Source organism: Choloepus didactylus, chromosome 6 (genome assembly GCF_015220235.1).
Source record: "Choloepus didactylus isolate mChoDid1 chromosome 6, mChoDid1.pri, whole genome shotgun sequence".
NCBI classification, from domain to species: domain Eukaryota; kingdom Metazoa; phylum Chordata; class Mammalia; order Pilosa; family Megalonychidae; genus Choloepus; species Choloepus didactylus.
This window is the reverse complement of record NC_051312.1, coordinates 144,217,273-144,237,983: the sequence shown is the minus strand read 5'-3', so window position 1 is coordinate 144,237,983 and position 20,711 is coordinate 144,217,273. Positions and strand designations below refer to the sequence as shown.

The 20,711-nt window shown below is 38.9% G+C and overlaps 1 protein-coding gene across 1 annotated transcript; it reads right to left on the bottom strand.

Moving 5' to 3' along the window:
• Nucleotides 1-10,196: 10,196 nt before the first annotated feature.
• LOC119538721 (olfactory receptor 151-like) lies at nt 10,197-11,120 on the bottom strand. Its single transcript, XM_037841840.1, has one exon. It carries the CDS (start codon nt 11,118-11,120, stop codon nt 10,197-10,199), a length of 924 nt encoding a protein of 307 aa, XP_037697768.1.
• Between the last annotated feature and the right edge of the window lie 9,591 nt (nt 11,121-20,711).

The window sequence follows — 20,711 nt, the reverse complement described above, 5'->3', positions numbered from 1 at the left end:
TCTTGGCTGTAGCTCCTCTTCAAAATGTCACTCACAGCTGTACTGAGTTCCCCCCATTTGTCAGCTCATTTATATGGCTCCAGTGATTTAATTTAGACCTACCCTAAATGGGTGGGGTAACACCTCCATGGAAATTATCCAGTCAGTCATCACCCACAGTTGGGTGGGGCGCATCTCCACAGAAACACTCAAAGAATTACAGTCTAATCAACACTGATACGTCTGCCCAAACAAGATTACATCCAAGATAATGGCATTTGGGGGGACATAATATTCAAACCAGTACAGTAGGTTTCTTCTATTTCAGTGTTATTTTATTAAAATGATAAGTGAGCTTTATGACAGAGGAAAAACTGCATTTCCCATGTGGTGTCATTTACTCAGCTCTTTCCTGCTTCTTTGTCATTAGTGACTACTCCAGTTCGACACAACTGGCCTTTCATCACTATGAGGCCCTGAGCCCTCAGGAGTGGTTCCTGCTGATGGTTAATTAGTATAATGTTTGCCTGGGCTGTCCTTTTGTGATCAAAATAGCATCAGTGTTTGCTTGCATAAAATAGCCCCTTATCTCCAGTTCCCCTGAATCAGCATGGGTGTCACCATCAGGTGATTTTTGTAGTCAAAGAAATTAACATTTTAACACCCAGGCCTGCTGTCCTCCCTTTTTGTTTTCATTCCCTCATCATCCTTCATTCCTCCAGTGCTGAAGTTATGTGCAGTCCTCAGCATCTTCAGTTTCCACGTGATTCTTGCGCATTTTCCTTGGATTAGGGAAATGCATTTATCTCAGATCTTCTCCTGGAACTATGGGCTAGAGTAAATGACCCGCAGACTCCTCCACTACTAAGTCTGGTAGTTTCTTGAGGAAAACATGCATGTAATTTGCCATGAAGATTTGCTATGCGATTTTTCTCTTGCTTTAGAAGAGTGATGGTTATTAAGCTTCCTTTTGCATTCCTTGAAACCTTCAAGCCTTGTCCTCTTAACTGCTTCCTGGTAAAGTGGGATGTATTTTAATTGTTAGGTCAGAGTTGTTCAAGAATCCACACAACGCAGTGAGTCAAAGTTTTGAGTAGAAAGTTTAAGATTTATTAGAGGAAGAAAGCAGGTGGGAGCCAGCAAAAAGAAAGAAAATGGCTCCGGCTCTCTATCTGAGAGCAGTATTTTTAAAAGAAAAAAACCACAGTGGGAGGGAAGGGTGTTGGGAGAGAAGGGTGTCTGCTGAGTGGTGTCCTGTGCCCTGATTGGGTGTGGGCTTATCAAATCTTGAGCTAATTGGTTGCTAGGGTTCTAACTCACTACTCTTTTTTGAAGTGCAAGTGTACTATCTATGTGGAGGAAGCAGGCCTTTTCCACATGCTTATGGTCGTTCATCTTATGAACGTATCTGATCTTGCTTTATCTGCCTTTTGGGGGTTGAGGTGCCACCACGACTGGAATTTCTAAAACAGCCTTCAACCCGTATTTTATGGCGCATCTGGTTTCTATGAGATAAGCTGTGGGGCTCCTGGGTCAGAAATTCCTTCTATATTATTAGATTCTTTTCTGGGATCTGCCATTAATCTTTGTACAAAAGGCTGGAAACACTGCTAAGGTCATGGCTGGGTAGAGCCTGGTTATTGTGCAGTGGTTCCTCGATTTCCACACACCAGAGCTGGTTGCTGGAAGACGTTGTCTTTGTCTTTGTCTTTATAAATTCTAGATTGTCCTGGATTCTTCTTACCACTTGTTCTGGAAACAAAGTGCTTAGTGGGATCGTCTGGTTGGGTGATGTTGGGTAACATTATCCTGATTTACCTTCCAGGAGTCTGGAATAGCAAGTGTCTGATTATACCAGAGGGGAGATTTCAAATAAGAAAATCATTAGCATTTTTATTCAACATATTGCAGTGTGTCCTAGTGGAAGGAAACACCTTTTTTTCTGAACATCCAAAATATAAATCAATGAATGTATACAGTGTTTGCTTTTTACTCTAAGAAATAGAAACACTTTTTAAAAATCTCTTATGATTTCTTAGACTATTACTTTGTGCTGTATGAAAATGACATAAGAGAAGAAATTATGGGGAAAATATATCTTTTCCTAAAATAAACCCCATAATCAATAAAATTCAGAACTGCAAGATGACCCTATGAGTAAGAAAAAGTGACTGGACCAAGTGACCCAGACTGCACTGGAGATTCCCCTATGCTTTCTTCTTGGGTCTTCTTCCTGATATTTACCTACCAGCATGTTGACTCAGAGGAGTTCTGCTCCCCATACAGTGGACAAATGACCATCACCTTGATGCTCTGTAGTGCATCTTGAGACAAGGTGAGCAGGTTTCAACATGAGTGTCCCAAGAAGTGCAATTGCTGGATCGAAGGGTAACTCTGTATCTAGTTTTCTAAGGAACTGCCAGACTGTCTTCCAGAGTGGCTGAACCATTATACGATCCCACCAACAATGAATAAGAGTCCCAATTTCTCCACATCCTCTCGAGCATTTGTAGTTTCCTGTTTGTTTAATGGCAGCCATTCTAATTGGTGTGAGATGGTATCTCATTGTGGTCTTAATTTGCATCTCTCTAATAGCTAGTGAAGCTGAACATTTTTTCTTGTGTTTTTTTGGCCATTTGTATTTCCTGTTCAGAGAACTGTCTTTTCATATCTTTTGCCCATTTTATCATTGGGCTGTCTGTACTATTGTCATTGAGTTTAGAATTTCTTTATATATGCAAGATATCAGTCTTTTGTCAGATACATGTTTTCCAAAAATTTTTTCCCATTGAGTTGGCTGCCTCTTCACCTTTTTGACAAATTCCTTTGTGGTACAGAAACTTCTAAGTTTGAGGAGTTCCTGTTTATCTATTTTTTCTTTTTTTGCTTGTGCTTTGGGTGTAAGGTCTAGGAAGTGACTGACTAATACAAGGTCTTGAAGATGTTTCTCTCCTTTATCTTCTAGGAGGTTTAGGGTACTGTCTTTTTGATTGAGGTCTTTGATCCACTTTGACTTAATTTTTGTGTAGGTTGTGAGGTAGGGGTCCTCGTTCATTCTTTTGCATATGGATATCCAACTCGCCCAGCCCCATTTGTTGAAAAGACTGTTATGTCCCAGTTCAGTGGCTTTGTGGGTCTTATCAAAGATCAGTTGGCCATAGGTCTGGGGATCTATCTCCAAATTCTCAGTTTGATTCCTTTCATTGATATGTCTGTCTTTGTGCCAGTACCATGCTGTTGTTGTTTTTGTTTTTTTTTGGGGGACTGTCTTATTTATTCATTATAATGTTGGAAGAGAATCTTTGTCATTACAGTTTATTTATTTTAGGTCCTATAGGAAGTAAATAGTGGAGTTACAAATCAAAAATACAGTAATATTGGTATTTATATTTACCATGTGGTCTTTACTGGAAATCTTTATTTCTTCCTGTGGTTTCAGTCAATTGTTTAGTGTTTCTTCCTTTCGGGCTGCTTAATTCCCTTTAGCATTTCTCATAGGACTGATCTACTGGTGATGAAGTCCATCAGCTTTCAATTATTTGGGAATTCTTTTGCATATGAATATCCAACTCTCCTAGCCCCATTTGTTGAGAAGACTGTTATGTCCCAGTTCAGTGGCTTTGCGGGCCCTATCAAAGATCAGTCGGCCATAGGTCTCGGGATCTATCTCCAAATTCTCAGTTCGATTCCATTGATCAATATGTCTGTCTTTGTGCCAGTACCATGCTATTTTGAATACGGTGGCTTTAAAATAAGCTTCGAAGTCAGGGAGTTAAGTCCTCAAAAACTCTTCGTTTTTCTTTTTTAGAGTGTTTTTAGCAATTTGAGGCATCTTCCCTTTCCAAATAAATTTGATAACTGGCTTTTCCAGGTCTGCAAAGTATTTTGTTGGAATTTTAATAGGGATTGCATTGAATCTGTAGATGGCTTTGTGTAGAATTGACTTCTTAATGATGTTTAGCTTTCCTGTCCATGAACATGGAATATTTTTCCATCTTTTGAGGTCCCTTTCTATTTCTTTTAGTAGAGTTATGTAGTTTTCTTTGTATAGGTCTTTTACATCTTTGGTTAAGTTTATTCCTAGGTACTTGATTTTTTTAGTTGCTATTGAAAAGGGTATCTTTTTCTTGAGTTCAATTTGTTCATTTCTAGCATATAGAAACACTACTGACTTTATGTGCATTTGTGCATTAATCTTGTATCCTGCTAGTTTGCTAAACTGGTTTATTAGCTTTAGTAGCTGTATCATCAATTTCTCAGGGTTTTCCAGAAATAAGATCGTATCATCTGCAAATAATGACAGTTTTACTTCTTCCTTTCCAATTTGGATGCCTTTTATGTCTTTGTCTTGCCAGATTGCCCTGGCTAGCACTTCTAGCACAGTGTTGAATAACAGTGGTGACAGCAGGCATCTTTGTCTCGTTCCTGATCTTAGAGGGAAGGCTTTCAGTCTCTCACCATTGAGTACTATGCTGGCTGTGGGTTTTCATATATGCTGTTCATCATATTGAGGAAGTTTCCTTCAATTCCTACCTTTTGAAGTGTTTTTATCAAAAAGGGATGTTGGATTTTGTTGAATGCTGTTTCAGCATCTATTGAGATGATCAATTGATTTTTCCCTTTTGACTTGTTAATGTGTTGTAATACATTGATTGTTTTTCTTATGTTGAACCATCCTTGCCTGCCTGGAATGAACCCCACTTGGTCATGGTGTATGATTTTTTTAATGTGTCTTTGGATTTGATTTGCAAGTATTTTGTTGAGAATTTTTGCATCTATATTCATTAGGGAGATTGGCCGGTAGTTTTCCTTTTTGGTAGCATCTTTGCCTGGTTTTGGTATTAAAGTGATGTTAGCTTCATAAAATGTGTTTGGTAGTGTTCCATTTTCTTCACTGTTTTGAAGAGTATAAGTAAGATTGGTGTGAGTTCTTTTTGGAAAGTTTGGTAGAATTCCCCTGTGAAGTCATCTGGCCCTGGACATTTATAAGTGGGGAGGTTTTTGATGACTGATTGGATCTCTTTGCTTGTGATTGGTTGGTTGAGGTCTTCTTTTTCTTCTCTGGGCAGTCTAGGTTGTTCACATGTTTCCAGGAAATTGTTCATTTACTCTGCATTATCCAGTTTGTTGGCATGTAGTTGTTCATAATATCCTGTTATAATTTTTTAAATTTCTTCAGAACCCACAATCACCTTTCTCATTCATTATTTTGTTTATATGGGTCTTCTCACTTTTTGAGTTTGTCAGTCTAGCTAGGGGCTTGTCAATCTTGTTAATCTTCTCAAAGAACCAACTTTTGGTGTTATTTATTCTCTCTATTGTTTTTTGTTCTCTATGTCATTTATTTCTACTTGAATCCTTGTTATTTCTTTTCTTCTACTTGGTTTAGGATTGGTTTGCTGTTCATTTTCTAGCTTCTTCAGTTGCTCCGTTAGCTCTTTGATTTTAACTCTTTCTTCCTTTTTGATGTATGCATTTAGTGCTATAAATTTCCCCCACAGCTTTTGCTGCATCCCATAGGTTTTGACATGTTGTGTTCTCATTTTCATTCATGTCTATATATTTAGCAATTTCTCTTGCTATTTCTTCTTTAACCCATTGATTGTTAAGGAGTGTGTTGTTTAACCTGCAGATATTTGTGAATTTTCTAAGTCTCTGATGGTTATTGACTTCTAATTATATTCCGTTGAGGTCAGAGAATGTGCTTTGAATAATTTCAATTTTTTTAAATTTATGAAGGATTGTTTTATGTCCCAGCATATGGTCTATTCTGGAGAAAGTTCCGTTAGTGATAGAGAAGAATGTGTATCCTGTTGATTTGGGATGTAATGCTCTATATATGTCTGTTAAATCTAATTCATTTATCAGATTGTTTAGATTTTCAGTTTCCTTATTGGTCTTCTGTCTGGTTGATCTATACATAGGAGAGCGTGATGTGTTGAAGTCTTCCACAATTATTGTGGAAACATCCATTGCTTCCTTTAGGTTTGCCAGTGTTAGTCTCATGTATTTTGTGGCACCTTGATTGGATGCATAAACATTTACGATTGTTATTTCTTCTTGTTGAATTGCCCTTTTTATTATATGTAGTGGCCTTCTTTGTCTCTCATAACATCCTTGCATTTAAAGTCTATTTTATCTGAGATTAATATTGCTACTCCTTCTTCCTTTTGGCTGTAGCTTGCATGAAATATTTCTTTCCATCCTTTCACTTTCAATTTCTTTGTGTCCCTGTGTCTAAGATGTGTCTCTTGTATGCAATATGTTGATGGATCATGTTTTTTGATCCATTCTGCCAGTCTGTATCTTTTAATTGGGGAGTTTAATCCATTTACATTCAATGTTATTACTGTGAAGGCATTTCTTGAATCAGCCATCATATCCTTTGGTTTATGTTTGTCAGATATATTTTTTCCCTCTCTCTCTTATTGTCCTTTAATGAACCATACTGAATCTCTTTAGTACTGAATCTTTCTCCATCTCTCTCTCTCCTTTCTTTGTTTCTCTGTTGGTAGGGCTCCCTCTAGTATCTCAAGTAGGGCACATCTCCTGTTAGCAAATTGTCTCAGCATTTGTTTGTGAAAAATTTAAGCTCTCCCTCAAATTTGAAGGAGAGCTTTGCTGGATAAAGAATTCTTGTTTGGCAATTTTTCTCTCTCAGAATTTTAAGTATCTCATGCCACGGCCTTCTTGCCTCCATGGTGGCCGCTCAGTAGTCACTACCTGGCCTTATGCTCTTTCCTTTTTAAGTGGTGAATTGCTTTTCTCTTGCTGCTTTCAGAACTTGCTCCTTCTCTTCAGTATTTGATGGTCTGATCAAAATATATCTCGGAGTGGGTTTATTTGGATTTATTCTATTTGGAGTTCGCAGGGCATTTATGATTTGTGTATTTATGTTGTGTAGAAGGTTTGGGAAGTTTTCCCCAGCAATTTCTTTGAATACTCTTTCTAGACCTTTACCCTTCTCCTCCTCTTCTGGAATACCAATGAGTCTGATATTTTGACATTTTACATTATCATATCCCTGCGTTCCATTTCGACTTTTTCGATTTTTTCCCCATTCTTTCTTTTGTTCTTTCATTTTCCATTCTGTTGTCCTTGAGGTCACCAATTTGCTGTTCAGCTTCCTCTAGTCATGTACTGTGATTATTCAGAATCTTTTTAGTTTGCTTGATAGTTTCTTTTATTTCCATAAGATCGTCTATTTTTTTTTTTTTTCTTACTCTTGCAATTTCTTCTTTATGCTCTTCTAGGGTCTTCTTCATTTCCTTTATATCCTGTGCCATGCTCTCGTTATTTGTCTTTGGTTCTTTGATTAATTGCTCTAAGTACTGTGTGTCCTCTGATCTTTTGATTTGGGTGTTTGGGTTTGGGTTATCCATATCGTCTGTTTTTTTCATATGCTTTAAAATTTTTTGTTGTTTGTGGCCTCTTGGCATTTGCTTAACTTGATAGGTTTCTTTTAGGATATGTATGCTAATTCAAAGACTAATCTCTAATTTGTCAGTTCTACAGCTTAGTGGCATACACTTTTTGTAACTAACCAGCATGTGGTGTCCACGAGCCACCTATTCCCTTCAAGCCAGTTCTCCCCAACTTTATCTTGGTGGTGTGTGGGGATCTGATTCTTGTGGGGGTTCGATTGGTGTACCAAGTTTGCGTGTGTAGTTCATGCTGTCTGCCCTCAATGTGGGGCATGTGCCTGAGTGGTTAGGGAGGGAGGGCAGCTTTAATAATCAAACCTCTCAGGTGTTCCTGGAGATTTAAGGCTGTTGCAAGAGTCTAAACCTTCAGTTCACTCTCACCACACTTTTTCTCTGCTGCTGACCCACAAGTCCTTGGTATTGGTGTATGGTCCCTGAGATTTCTGAGTGAGTCTCTCTTCCATGCTGTGCCCTCCTAGGGCCTCTGCTGAGGGAGGGCTGCTATGTCACAAGTGCGCATTGTCCCTTAAGGGAAGTTCTGTGCCACAGGGCCATGTAGCGGTGTTCCTAGCCTGCTGAAAGGATGGCTGTGTGGGGCATGTTAATTTCCCCCTTTTCGCATAGCTCTGCCTTCCTAGCTCTGGGACAGTTTGCTGCGGGTACGTGAAAGGCTTTTGTCCACGCAATATTGTGGTGTATGTGCATGTTGCTGGAAACAGTTCCTTTTGCACAGGGTTGTTTGGTGCAGCTCTGGGGTGTGGTGCCAGCGCCAGGCAGGACTGTTTCCAGCCTGCCAGGAAGATGGTTGTAAGGGGCGTAGTTTTTTTCTACTTTTGGCTAACTTCTGCCTTACTCACTCTGAGACAATTGGCAGCGGGTGTGTGAAAGTCTGTCATCCACGCCAGATACTGAGGCATGCTTCACTGTGTGGTTCTCGCTGCCGTATCTGTAGTTGCTTTTGGGTTTTTTAAAAAAAATAATCTGACTCCAAATGCCAACCCACTTGTTTCCCCACACTGCAGCGTGGCTGCTGGATATTCAGCAAGCTTACTCACTCATTTCAGAATGCAGACTCCTGGTTTCACCAAGTGCACGGTCCCTGTGGATTTAGCAGACCTTGTCCAGCTGGTGCATCACTGGAACTGCTGTTCTGGGTCACTTTCTGGCTTTTATCTAGTATTTTTCACGGAGGTGTTTTTTGCCATGTCTCCCAACCGCCATTTTCCAGAAGCCCCCTGAGTGTTCTTAAAACACAGGTACTGGGCTCCACCCAGTTTTTCAGCAGGTCTGCGTTGGCCTGAAGCTTTTCATTTCTAACAAGTTTCCAAGTGATGATAATTTTGTAGAATCCCTGGTTTTGAATGTTATCCTACTGTGCTGTTGTTCATTTGCCAGTTTATTGAATTTAAGATGTATTTTTCGTGGTGACAACAACAGCAGGAGCTTCCTGATTTCTAGGTCATATCTATTGTGGAGTTGCTTTGGACTCATTATTCTAATGGAGACTCCCACGGTCCTTCTCTGTCCATTCACAAAACTGTAAGCATGTATTTCCTTGTATTAAATCCTTTTTAGCTTGAGAAACCTAGAGTTATTTCTATTTCCCATAATGACCCACTGATAAAATATTGTGCCAAAAATAGCTATAAATGGTAAGACTTAGGCTGCTTATTTTATAGCTTGTATCCTTGATATTACAGGCAAAGGAGAAAGAAATTGTGTCCTATGAAAACTGAGTTTTCTGAGTGAGGTTGGCAAGGGCATTTGCAACATGTGTAATCCAGGGTGAATATATTGTGTTGCCTGGAATTCAGACATTTCAGGAGATACTGAGCTTTAAGTGTTAAAATTTGGGAAGTCCCAGGCAAACTGTGGCATGATGATCAGCATTGTGTAATCTTTCCTTAGTCATCTGGAAAAAGTTGCCAATAATGGAAGAACGAACGGTCAATGATAAAAGGAGGTGATTTGAGGAAATTACAGGAATCATTTAAAAGTGGAAGATTATAATAAAGGCAGCTTGAGTTGAAGACAGCATGTCTAGACACTGCATGAATTGAAGAGGTGAATGTAATGACCAAGAGTATGGGCTCTGGAGTCATCTAGTCTTGGGGTTGAAGCCCAGTGTTGTTTGTTCCCCAGACATATAACGTTGTGTGAAATATCTGTGAAATGAGGGTAAAAATAGTACCCATAGTGGCAAAGTTTCATTTAAATAATGAATATGAAGCACTGAGGAGTGTGTGGCTCAGAGTAAGCAGCCAAAAAACATCAACTGCTATTATTATTATTATTATTGTTAGTAAGGCAGTTGAATAAAGGGATCAATAGACTTTCTTGGGCAAGAATAAATACAGACGAGTAAGGTAGAGGAGAGGGGGAAGGTCTGTATGAAACTGTGCTTCACTTCTTGTTGACCTTGAAATACACCTCTCTTTGTCCTGTGTATTTCCAAGAACAAAAAGTAAGAAGAGGATATGGTAGCATTTTCTCAATGGAAAGTAATAAAACAATGAAAGGCTCTCAAAATCAATGTGGTAAGTTTAAAGTTTATGTTAAATTGCAACTAAGATAATAAATGTTTGCTAATAGTCTCAGGAGAGAAAATAGACCCCAGATGAAAGAAAGCATGAAGTTGAAATCTGCTGATTTCAGAGTCAGCCAGAGAAGAGAGAGGGAGGGAATGAAGAGGGAACCATGTCGAGTTGGTTGGGCCAACATCAGAGAGCTTCGTTCTGGCTTTTACAACAGCTTACATTTAAAATGGAAAGAATAACAACTTTTACATCAGAATCATTTTCTCTGCAATGTTTTCTGCACGGCAGCCTTGACCTCCTTGTTCCTCAGACTGTAGATTAGGGGGTTCAGCATGGGGATCACTGTGGTGTAGAACACGGAGGCCACGTTCTCCTGGGCCAGGGAACTGGCCGTGGAGGGCTTTAAGTACATGAACGCGGTAGAGCCATAGAACATTCCCACAGCTGCCAGGTGGGAGCTGCAGGTGCCAAAGGCTTTGGACCTGCCCTCTGTGGTGCTGATGCGGAAGATGGTGGAGAGGATGAAGGCATAGGAAACAAGGACTGTTATGCCAGTGACTATAATGTTGAATCCAGCCAAAAGGAAAACTACCATCTGGACATCATCGGTGCTAGTGCAGGAGAGCTTCATGAGAGGGACGATGTCACAGAAGTAATGACTGATGAGGACCTCACAATAGGGCAGTTTTAACATGAGGATAGTTTCTATTGTTGAGCCCATGAGCCCCATGATGTAGGCCAGACCCACCAGCATGGAGCAGACTTGCTGGGACACGATGATGTTATAAAGCAAAGGGTGGCAGATGGCGACGTAGCGGTCATAGGCCATCACTGTCAGCAAGTAACTCTCGGTAACGACAAAAACAATGAAAAAGTAGAGCTGTGACATGCAGCCTGCGTAGGAGATGACATTCTTCTCTGACACAAAGTTCACCAGCATTTTAGGAGTAATGACAGAGGAGTAGCACATGTCCACAAGGGACAGATTGCTGAGGAAGAAGTACATGGGGGTGTGAAGCTGAGAATTGAGACGGATTAGGGTGATCATGCCCAGGTTCCCCACCATGGTGACCATGTAGATCCCTAGGAAGAGGAGGAAGAGGGGGAGCTGGAGCTCTGGCCGATTTGTTAGTCCCCCAAGAATGAACTCTGTCACTGTGGAGTGATTTTCTGCCTCCATTCTTGAAGTTAGAGCCTGTGAGAATGGAGAGAAGAGCCCATGAAGGCTACCCTTGGACTGTTGTGAAGCTCCTTTTGAGCATTTAGCTCTGGCTGAGAGATCCTGGGCTCTTTCCTGATGCCTCCTCCCTCACTTCTGCTGTTTTCTGGGATGTAGAGCTGCCCATGAATGTTCAAAGATCATGAAAATGAGAGGAAAATGGCAAGATTTGTAGCTTTCCCCATACTTATGTTTTCAGGTATCCTAGAGCAATGGTTCGTAAATGGACCAGCATCATTAGGTTCCTGTGCAGCTTGTTAGAAATGTGAACTCTCAGTCCTCTTCCAGGTCTACTAAATGAGAAACCCTAGGGGTGGGGTCCTACACTCTGCTTTTTTTTTTTCACTATGGAAAGGGGACTTCATTGACTCTCATTCCTGGGAAGGACGGGTTGTACCAGCCCAGGTGCATCTGGATCAGGGACTCAAACAATGTTATTCAATCTGTTATTGCCTGAACTCTGCCTGTCTCTCTCCTGGTCTCTTTTTCACCAGGCAGCCTGTCTCCAGTACTTTTAACAAACTCTCCAAGTTATGCTAAGCATGCTAAATTTCAGAACCTCTATCCTAGAGGAAATAAGTATTACATTTTATACTTTGCAGTAGGAGATGTGTTTTGACTCAGAATTGAAATTTCTGCATCTATACAATTCCCAAATATTCACTCAATATAAACCTGTCAATACATATCTCAAATCTACATAGTGTCAGGGTTACATGGTAGTTACAGTTGTTTTAATTAGTGACAATTCTATCTCTTTATATGCATGATAAAGAAATTAATAAACTTCCCAAGGTGTTTATAAAAATAACATGGGGTTTTGCATATTTAGAAATATTTTTCATAGTCAGTGCCTGTAATATTGTGAGTGGTTATGAGGTATCTGGATGTTTTTTAGATTTTCACTGGAATTGAAGCCTTAAAGCTGTGGTTCTGTACGTTGTCTATTAGCATCACATGGAGCATTAAAAAGTATGGGTGACTTGATTTCTCCCACAGAAATTCTGATTTAGTTGGTCTGTGGTGCAGCCTGAAACATAATATTGTCCGTAGTCAGTGCTCAATAGCTATTTATTGTTATTATTATTGACATTATATTCAGTACAAGAATCAAAACCTTAGTGCTATTATCTTCAGTGGCACAGTACTCAAATTACAAACATGTTATCTAGAAAGCATGGGCTGTCATTGCTGTCTTAGGAGACTTACAAACATCTCTGTCTTTGAGATATATTTCTTATGCTAATAAATTCTCAGTACTTCAATGATTTCTTCCTAGTATAATTACTAACCTTTGTGAAATGCTTTGTAGTTTACATATTTCTTTCAACAGTCAACTTCATTAACTCCTCCAGAAGTTCTTGTGTATGGGGAGAAAAATATTTAGAGTAGGACTTTTATTTCCATTTTCATATTGAGAAAACTGAAGTGCTGGCCATTAAGTGACCTGCCCGAGGTCTATTATGTTTTGGCAACTTGGAACTGAAAGTCAATTCTGCGTTTTCTTGTCACTGAGTTTCTTCTCTTGCCTCCAATTTTTAGCGTTAATATTGGCACACATTTCTCTTAGGCAATGTTGTGGTTGAATGTGTTTTATAACTGATGTCTTAATTTGAGCACAGCATATGAGAAATAGGAGAGCTATGATATTTTTTTTTTATTCTCTAGGAACTGAAGTGCTAACAGTTAAATAAGTTGCCCAAGACCATATAGCAACTATGAGACAAAACTGGGCCTAGAATCCATGTCTTCTGATGGACAGTCTGTTTGGTCTCCACTAAACTTTGCTGTTTTGCTAGAGTGAACACCATTCCTTCAGTGCAGTGCAGAAGTGAATATCATTTTATAAGAATATTCTAGACAGCGTTTGTGATAGTTAATTTTATGTGTCAACTTGGCTAGGTTATGGTGTTGAGTTTTTTGGTCAACCACGGCCTAGTTGCTGAGTGGAGGTATTTCGTAAGTGGCATTAGCATCTACAGTTACTTGACCCTAAAGAGATTACCCCAATAATGTGTGTTGTCCTCATCAACTCTGTTGGAGATCTTAAGTGTGAGAACTGAGGAAATCTTAGGGATCAGAAGGAATTCTACCTCAAGACTATATCCTCCATTCCCTCCTGATTTTCCAGCCTAAGGAATTCAGACTGCACTCATCAACATCACGTTTACCAGAATTTCTAGCCTCTGGCCTGCCCTAGAGAATTTGTATTTGCCAGCCTTCACAACTGCACGATGCAATCCTTATAATAAATCTCTCTCTGTACACACACACACACACACACACACACACACACACATCCTTTTGGTTTTGTTTCTCTGGAGAACGCTGACAGATACAGCACTGATCTAATTTTTTACCCCTAGAACCCCCTAAAGGAATCTACATAATTTTATCTGTTACTAAAATTCTTACCTCTGGTTTTACCAGGCCATCAGATGTTCAGGATCACTGCTGCTGAGAACTCAGTACACAGAGGAAAAGCACTTAGAGATAAGGGAATAATATGGTTGTAAATAGCCTGTATTTTTGATAGAAGTTCATGGAAAAGAGATTTTTCTCCTAGAGTTTTTTTAAATCTGCAATGCGTGATCTGTGGGGAAAAATGGAGCACAGTCACCAGGTAATTTTCGGGGGTGCCTTGGTTTCAACAATCAGGAAATAGAAGAACCATACATGTATCTAGACCTGTTATTTCCTCAGAGGCCAGCAGAATAATGAAAAATGAGTTGCCAAGATTGGCCTCCTTGGGGTCTGTTTATACACGTATGAGCAGAGTCTCCTCTGGGGTGTGGTCACACCAGAGACGGGTCCTCACTGCAGGAGCAATTAGGAGTCTTTGTTTACACTTCTGATGTGAGTCATGTTTCTCCTCTCAGGGGTTGTTAATTTTCTTTTATTGGGGGAGTTATTTTGCAACTTGGGAAGCTTAGGGTCTAATATTGATATTGGGATATTTCACCTCCAACAGCTTCCTTCTCCTGTTCCTCCTCCTCCTGCTCATCCCTACAACCACTTCAGTCATCGCCGTCAGTTTCCACCATAATTGTTGCTTGTCATCAACATTTATACGTCATTAGGCACAATCACCCTGCTTTAAAATGTTTATTTTAAAGGTTTTAAAAATTAATTAAAATACTTTACTCAAACAAACTGTATACTTTCATTAAAGGAATGTTAAATTTGTCAGCCTGCTGCTGCCCCTGTGTACTCACCAGGTAGAATGGCAGGAAGGTGAGGAGCATGAGATGGTAGAGTCATAATAACTCTTCTAAGATACACTCTCGTTCATAAGGGGAATATGTTCATAAGAAAATTTCCTATTCAAGAATATGTTCAGTATTATATTATCCATGACTATATTGCTTATGAAGGTTTTTAAATTAAACTTTTTATTTTGATTTAAATTAAACTTTTTATTGTTGACACTTGTGCAAGTTTTGAGAGATCATACAGTAAGTTTCCTACACTTTACACATTTTCTCCCAGTGACTGCATCTTGAAAATTATAGTATAATATGGCATCGAGGTCATTGAAATTGATACAATCTGCAGATCGTCTCTATTGTCCCTTCGTGTTTTTAGCTCTTGATGGTTTGTGTCCATCTGCTTGTATTTGGGGCAAAATGGAAGAATTTGTCACCTATTTTTGTTATAGATGTTATCCATAGGGTTGGAATTTGGTATCTAGGTTGCTGGTATTTTTATGGGGATAGTCAAGGAGACTCAAAATCTGTGACACTAGGACTTCTTTTTTTATTTTTAATTAGTTTTATCAAACAAAAAACACAAACAATAAAAAAACATTTCAAACAAAACAAAAAGGAATAAGAAAAAACAAATAAACTAAAATAACTACATTACTTCCAAGATGTTCCTCCTGTACCCCAAGAAAATATATAGACTATAACCCCGCAAAGGAATAAGAAAAACAGGTAATCTAAGATAACTACATTTCGTGAACTTGTTCCTACCATACCCACCAGAAATTAACAAATGTTAGTCATTCCTGAGCACTCCCAGAATGTTAAATTTACCCACAATAACTTATCTGTTCTTATTAGGTTATCGTTCCCCCTTCACTATTTGCTCTCTATTGCTAGGTCCCCTACATTCTACATTATAAACCATTTATTTTACATTTTTTGAGTATCTGCATTAGCAGTAACATATAATATTTCTCTTTTTGTGCCTGGCTTATTTCGCTCAGCATTTTGCCTTCCAGGTTCATCCTTGTTGTCATATGCTTCATGACATCATTCTTTCTTACTGCCGCATAGTATTCCATCATGTGTATATGCCACATTTTGTTTATTGACTCTTCTGTTGAAGGACATTTGGGTTGTTTCCATCTCCTGGCAATTGTGAATATTGCTGCTATGAACATTGATGTGCAGATATCTGTTCGTGTCACTGCTTTCAGATCTTCTGGGTTGGGCCAGTTTGAATGTATTATGTCCCCCAAAATGCTGTTATCTTTGATGCAATTTTGTATGGGCAGACATATTAGTGTTGATCAAGTTGGAACGTGTGTATTAGGTTGTTTCCATGGAAATGCACCCCACACAGCTGTGGGTGATACATCTGATTGGATAATTTCTGTGGAGGTGTGGCCCCGCCCATTCAGCATGGGCCTTGATTAGTTTATTGGAGCACTATATAAGCTCAGACAGAAGGAGGGAGCTTGCCACAGCCAAGAGGGACACTTTGAAGAATGCACAGGAGCTGCAAATGAGAGACAGTTTGAAGACAGCCATTGAAAGCAGACTCTTGTCTGGAGAAGCTAAGAGAGAACAAACGCCCCAAGAGCAACTGAGAGTGACATTTTGAAAAGGAGCTGTGGACTAGAGGGGAATGTCCTGGGAGAAAGCCATTTAGAAACCAGAACTTAGAGCAGATGCCAGCCATGTGCCTTCCCAGCTAACAGTGTTTTCCCGGATGCCATTGGCTATCCTCCAGTGAAGGTACCCAATTGTTGATGTGCTACCTTGGACACTTTATGGCCTTAAGACTGTAACTGTGTAACCAAATAAACCCCCTTTATAAAAGCCAGTCCCTCTCTGGTGTTTTGCATTCCAACAGCATTAGCAAACCGGAACACGGGTATATACTGAGAAGTGAAATTGCTGGATCGAAGGGTAACTCTGTATCTAGTTTTCTAAGGAACTGCCAGACTATCTTTCGGAGTGGCTGAATCATTATTCAGTCCCACCAACAATGAATAATAGTTCCAATTTCTCCACATCCTCTCCAGCATTTGTAATTTCCTGTTTGTTTAATGGCAGCCTTTCTAATTGGTGTGAGATGGTATCTCATTGTAGTCTTCATTTGCATCTCCCTAATAGGCTGAACATTTTTTCATGTGTTTTTGGCCATTTGTATTTCCTCTTCAGAGAACTGTCTTTTCATATCTTTTGCCCATTTTATAATTGGGCTGTCTGTACTATTGTCACTGAGTTGTAAGATTTCTTTATGTATGCAAGATATCAGTCTTTTGTCAGATACATAGTTTCCAAAATTTTTTTCCCATTGAGTTGGCTGCCTCTTCACCTTTTGACAAATTCCTTTGAGGTACAGAAACTTCTAAGTTTGAGGAGTTCCTATTTATCTATTTTTTCTTTTGTTGCTTGTGCTTTGGGTGTAAAGTCTAGGAAGTGACCACCTAATACAAGGTCCTGAAGATGTTTCCCTACATTATCTTCTAGGAATTTTATGGTATTGTCTCTTATGTTGAGATCTTTAACCTATTTTGGGTTAATTTTTGTGTAGGATGTGAGGTAGGGGCCCTCTTTCATTCTTTTGCATATCCAACTCTCCCAGCCCCATTTGTTGAAAAGACTGTTTTGTCCCAGTTCAGTGGCTTTGGGGAACTTATCAAAGATCAGTCGACTGCAGATCTGGGGATCTGTCTCTGAATTCTCAATTTGATTCCATTGATCAATATGTCCTTGTGCCAGTACCATGCTGCTTTGATTACTGTGGCTTTATAATAACCTTCAAAGTCAGGAAGTGTAAGTCCTCCCGCTTCGTTTTTCTTTTTTAGAATCTTTTTAGCAATTTGAGGCATCTTCCCTTTCTAAATAAATTTGATAACTAGCTTTTCCAGGTCTGTGAAGTAGGTTGTTGGAATTTTGATAGGAATTGCATTGAATATGTAGATGAGTTTGGATAGAATTGTCATTTTAATGACATTTAGCCTTCCTATCCATGAACAAGGAATATTGTTCCATCTTTTTAGGTCCCTTTCTATTTCTTTTAGTAAATTATGTAGTTTTCTTTGTATAGGTCTTTTACATCTTTGGTTAAGTTTATTGATTTTGAAGTTAAGGTACTTGATTTTTTTAGTTGCTATTGAAAATGGAATCTTCATTTTCATGTCTCTTCAGTTCAGTCATTTCTAGTGTATAGGAACATTACTGACTTATGTGCATTAATCTTGTATCCTGCTACTTTGCTAAATTTGTTTATCAGCTCTAGCAGCTGTGTAGTCGATTTCTCAGGGTTTTCCAGATGTAAGATCATATCATCTGCAAATAATGACAGTTTTCTTTCTTTCTTTCCAATTTGGATGCCTTTTATTTCTTTGTCTTGCCAGATTGCCCTGGCTAGCACTTCTAGCACAATGTTGAATAATAGTGGTGACAGTGGGCATCCTTGTCTCATTCCTCATTTCAGAGGGAAGGCTTTCAGTCTCTCACCATTGAGTACTATGCTGGCTGTGGGTTTTTCATATATGCTGTTTATCATATTGAGGAAGTTTCCTTCAATTCCTACCTTTTGAAGTGTTTTTATCAAGAAAGGATGTTGGATATTGTCAAATGCTTTTTTCAGCATCTATTGAGATGATCATTTGATTTTCCTCTTTTGATTTGTTAATGTGTTGTAATACATTCATTGATTTTCTTATGTTGAACCATCCTTGCATGCCTGGGATATTGACCCCACTTGGTCATGGTGTATGATTTTTTGTGTGTGTCTTTGGATTCGATTTGCAAGTATTTTTTTTGAGAATTTTTGCATCTATATTCATTGGGGAGATTGGCCTGTAGTTTTTCTTTCTTGTAGCGTCTTTGCCTGGTTTTGGTATTAGAGTGATGTTAGCTTCATAAAATGTGTTAGGTAGTGTTCCATTTTATTCAATGTTCTGAAAGAGTATAAGTAAGATTGGTGTGAGTTCTGTTTGGAAAGTTTGGTAGAATTCCCCTGTGAAGCCATCTGGCCCTGGGCATTTATTTGTGGGAAGATTTTTGATGACTGATTGGATCTCTTTGCTTGTGATTGATTGGTTGAGTCTTCTATTTCCTCTCTGCTCAGTCTAGGTTGTTCATGTGTTTCCAGGAAATTGTCCATTTCCTCTACATTATCTAGTTTGTTGGCATAAAGTTATCATAGTATCCTCTTATAATTTTTTTAGATTTCTTTGGAATCCACAGTAATGTCACCTCTCTCATTCATTATTTTGTTTATTTGGGTATTGTTTCTTTTTAATTTTGTCAGTCTAGCTAGGGGCTTGTCAATCTTGTTGATCTTCTCAACAAACCAACTTTTGGTGTTATTTATTCTCTCTGTTGTTTTTTGTTCTCTATGTCATTTATTTCTGCTTTAATCCTTGTTATTTCTTTTCTTCTACTTGGTTTGGGATTGGTTTGCTGTTCATTTTCTAGCTTCTTCAGTTGCTCCATTAGTTCTTTGATTTTAGGTCTTTCTTCCTTTTTGTTGTATGCATTGAGAGCTATAAATTTCCCCCTCTGTACTGCTTTTGCTGCATCCTATAGGTTTTGATATGTTGTGTTCTCATTTTCATTCATCTCTCTCTATATAGCAATTTCTCTTGCTATTTCTTCTTTAACCCACTGATTGTTTAGGAGTGTGTTGTTTAACCTCCAGGTATTTGTGAATTTTCTAAGTCTCTGATGGTTATTGACTTCTAATTGTATTCCACTGTGATCAGAGAATGTGCTTTGAATAATTTCAGTCTTTTTAGATTTATTGGGACTTGTTTCATGGCCCAGCATATGGTCTATTCTGGAGAAAGTTCCATGTGTGCTAGAGGAGAATGTGTATCCTGGTGATTTGGGATGTAATGTTTTATATATGTCTATTAATTCAAATTCATTTATCAGGTTGTTCAGGTTTTCAGTTTCCTTATTGTTCTTCTGTCTGGTTGATCTATCTATAAGAGAGAGTGTTGTATTGAAGTCACTAGGACTTCTTAAAGTCCTGTAAAATAGGTTTTTTCATGGCTTATATTAAACAGAGGAATATAGTCATTTGAGAAATACACACATAAAAAGGATATAGTTTTTGAATATGTCTATGAGAAGTATATATTCTATGAACACATTAAAGAAGATATAGCGAAAAGAATATTCACAAAGAATAGTGTTTTGAATATGCTGCAAATATTTGTGAACATGAGTGTTATTATAAGAGGTTATTAGCTATCAATAGTAGCTATTAGTGGCTATTAACTACTATTATTGAGTGCTTACCATATTGTGGGCATATTTTCTTGGGAATATTGTCTTCTCTCTCTGTGATGGTACATGTCATTTTGCCTAAGTATTAGTGTCCAGTTGTTTTTCTATTACTCTGGATATATTTTGTACATGGAGTTAGCATCTAAGTAAGTTGGCTTTGGATGTCATCAATATGGTCATTTAAGACAGCCCTTGAAAAAGCCTCCCAGAGATTTAGCAAAATAAAAGGGCAAATCTCATTTACTTAGAACTTGGGATGATGGTAGAGCTTGCAGAAGGACACTGCAAACAATGAATCAAAAAAAGTGAAAAATCTCAAGTAAGAGACTTATGTCCCAGATGCCATTCAGTCCCCTTTCTCCTTCCCCTCACTTGGTCCCATGCAGCTTTGAGTTATCCAGAGGTAGCACAACCTGCTTCATCCCAAAATGGACTGAGACTGTAGACTCACAGCAGCGAGTTAGAACTCCATGCGTATCCCGGCAGAGGGACCTAAGTCCACAGTGACTCAGGGTGGAACAGAAGGTGCTGAGGAATCCTGCATACAACAGAGACCCCAAGGGTAATAGATAGATAGACAGACAGATAGATAGACAGGCTGGTAAGAACAACAACAACAACAACAACAGAAAAAACTTAGAGGGGAACAGAGGTATATGTGAGGTTGCACCCTCACTCAATCCAGTTTCAGTTGGCTGGACACCTAATAGCAAAATGGGTTTTTCTGAAGTCACCCACATTTCTGGATTAACCTCATCTGGCTCCCTGGAGTGGGATATCCTAACAGGGAAGAAAGTATGAGCAGAAAAGCCTCAATGAAAAAAGAGGGGTAGGTTAAAATGAACTGCTGTAAGATCAGATGGGTCCCAGAACTGAAAAGTGTAAGGAAGATGGGGCACTGAGTGAAGGGTTGAATTTAAACAAGTCATAGGAGCTGGGGAGAAAAATCTACACAAAAACAAGCAGAACAGTTCACAATTCCTGAAGAAGGAAACTAGGAAAGGAAACTTTCTTCTGGAGGTGAAACAATTGCAGAAAAAATGCAATTTTAGAAATTGCACTATAAATCTAG

Coding starts and splice junctions, on each gene's coding strand:
- LOC119538721 (XM_037841840.1), bottom strand. CDS start 11,120: ATGGAGGCAGAAAATCACTCCACAGTGACAGAGTTCATTCTTGGGGGA.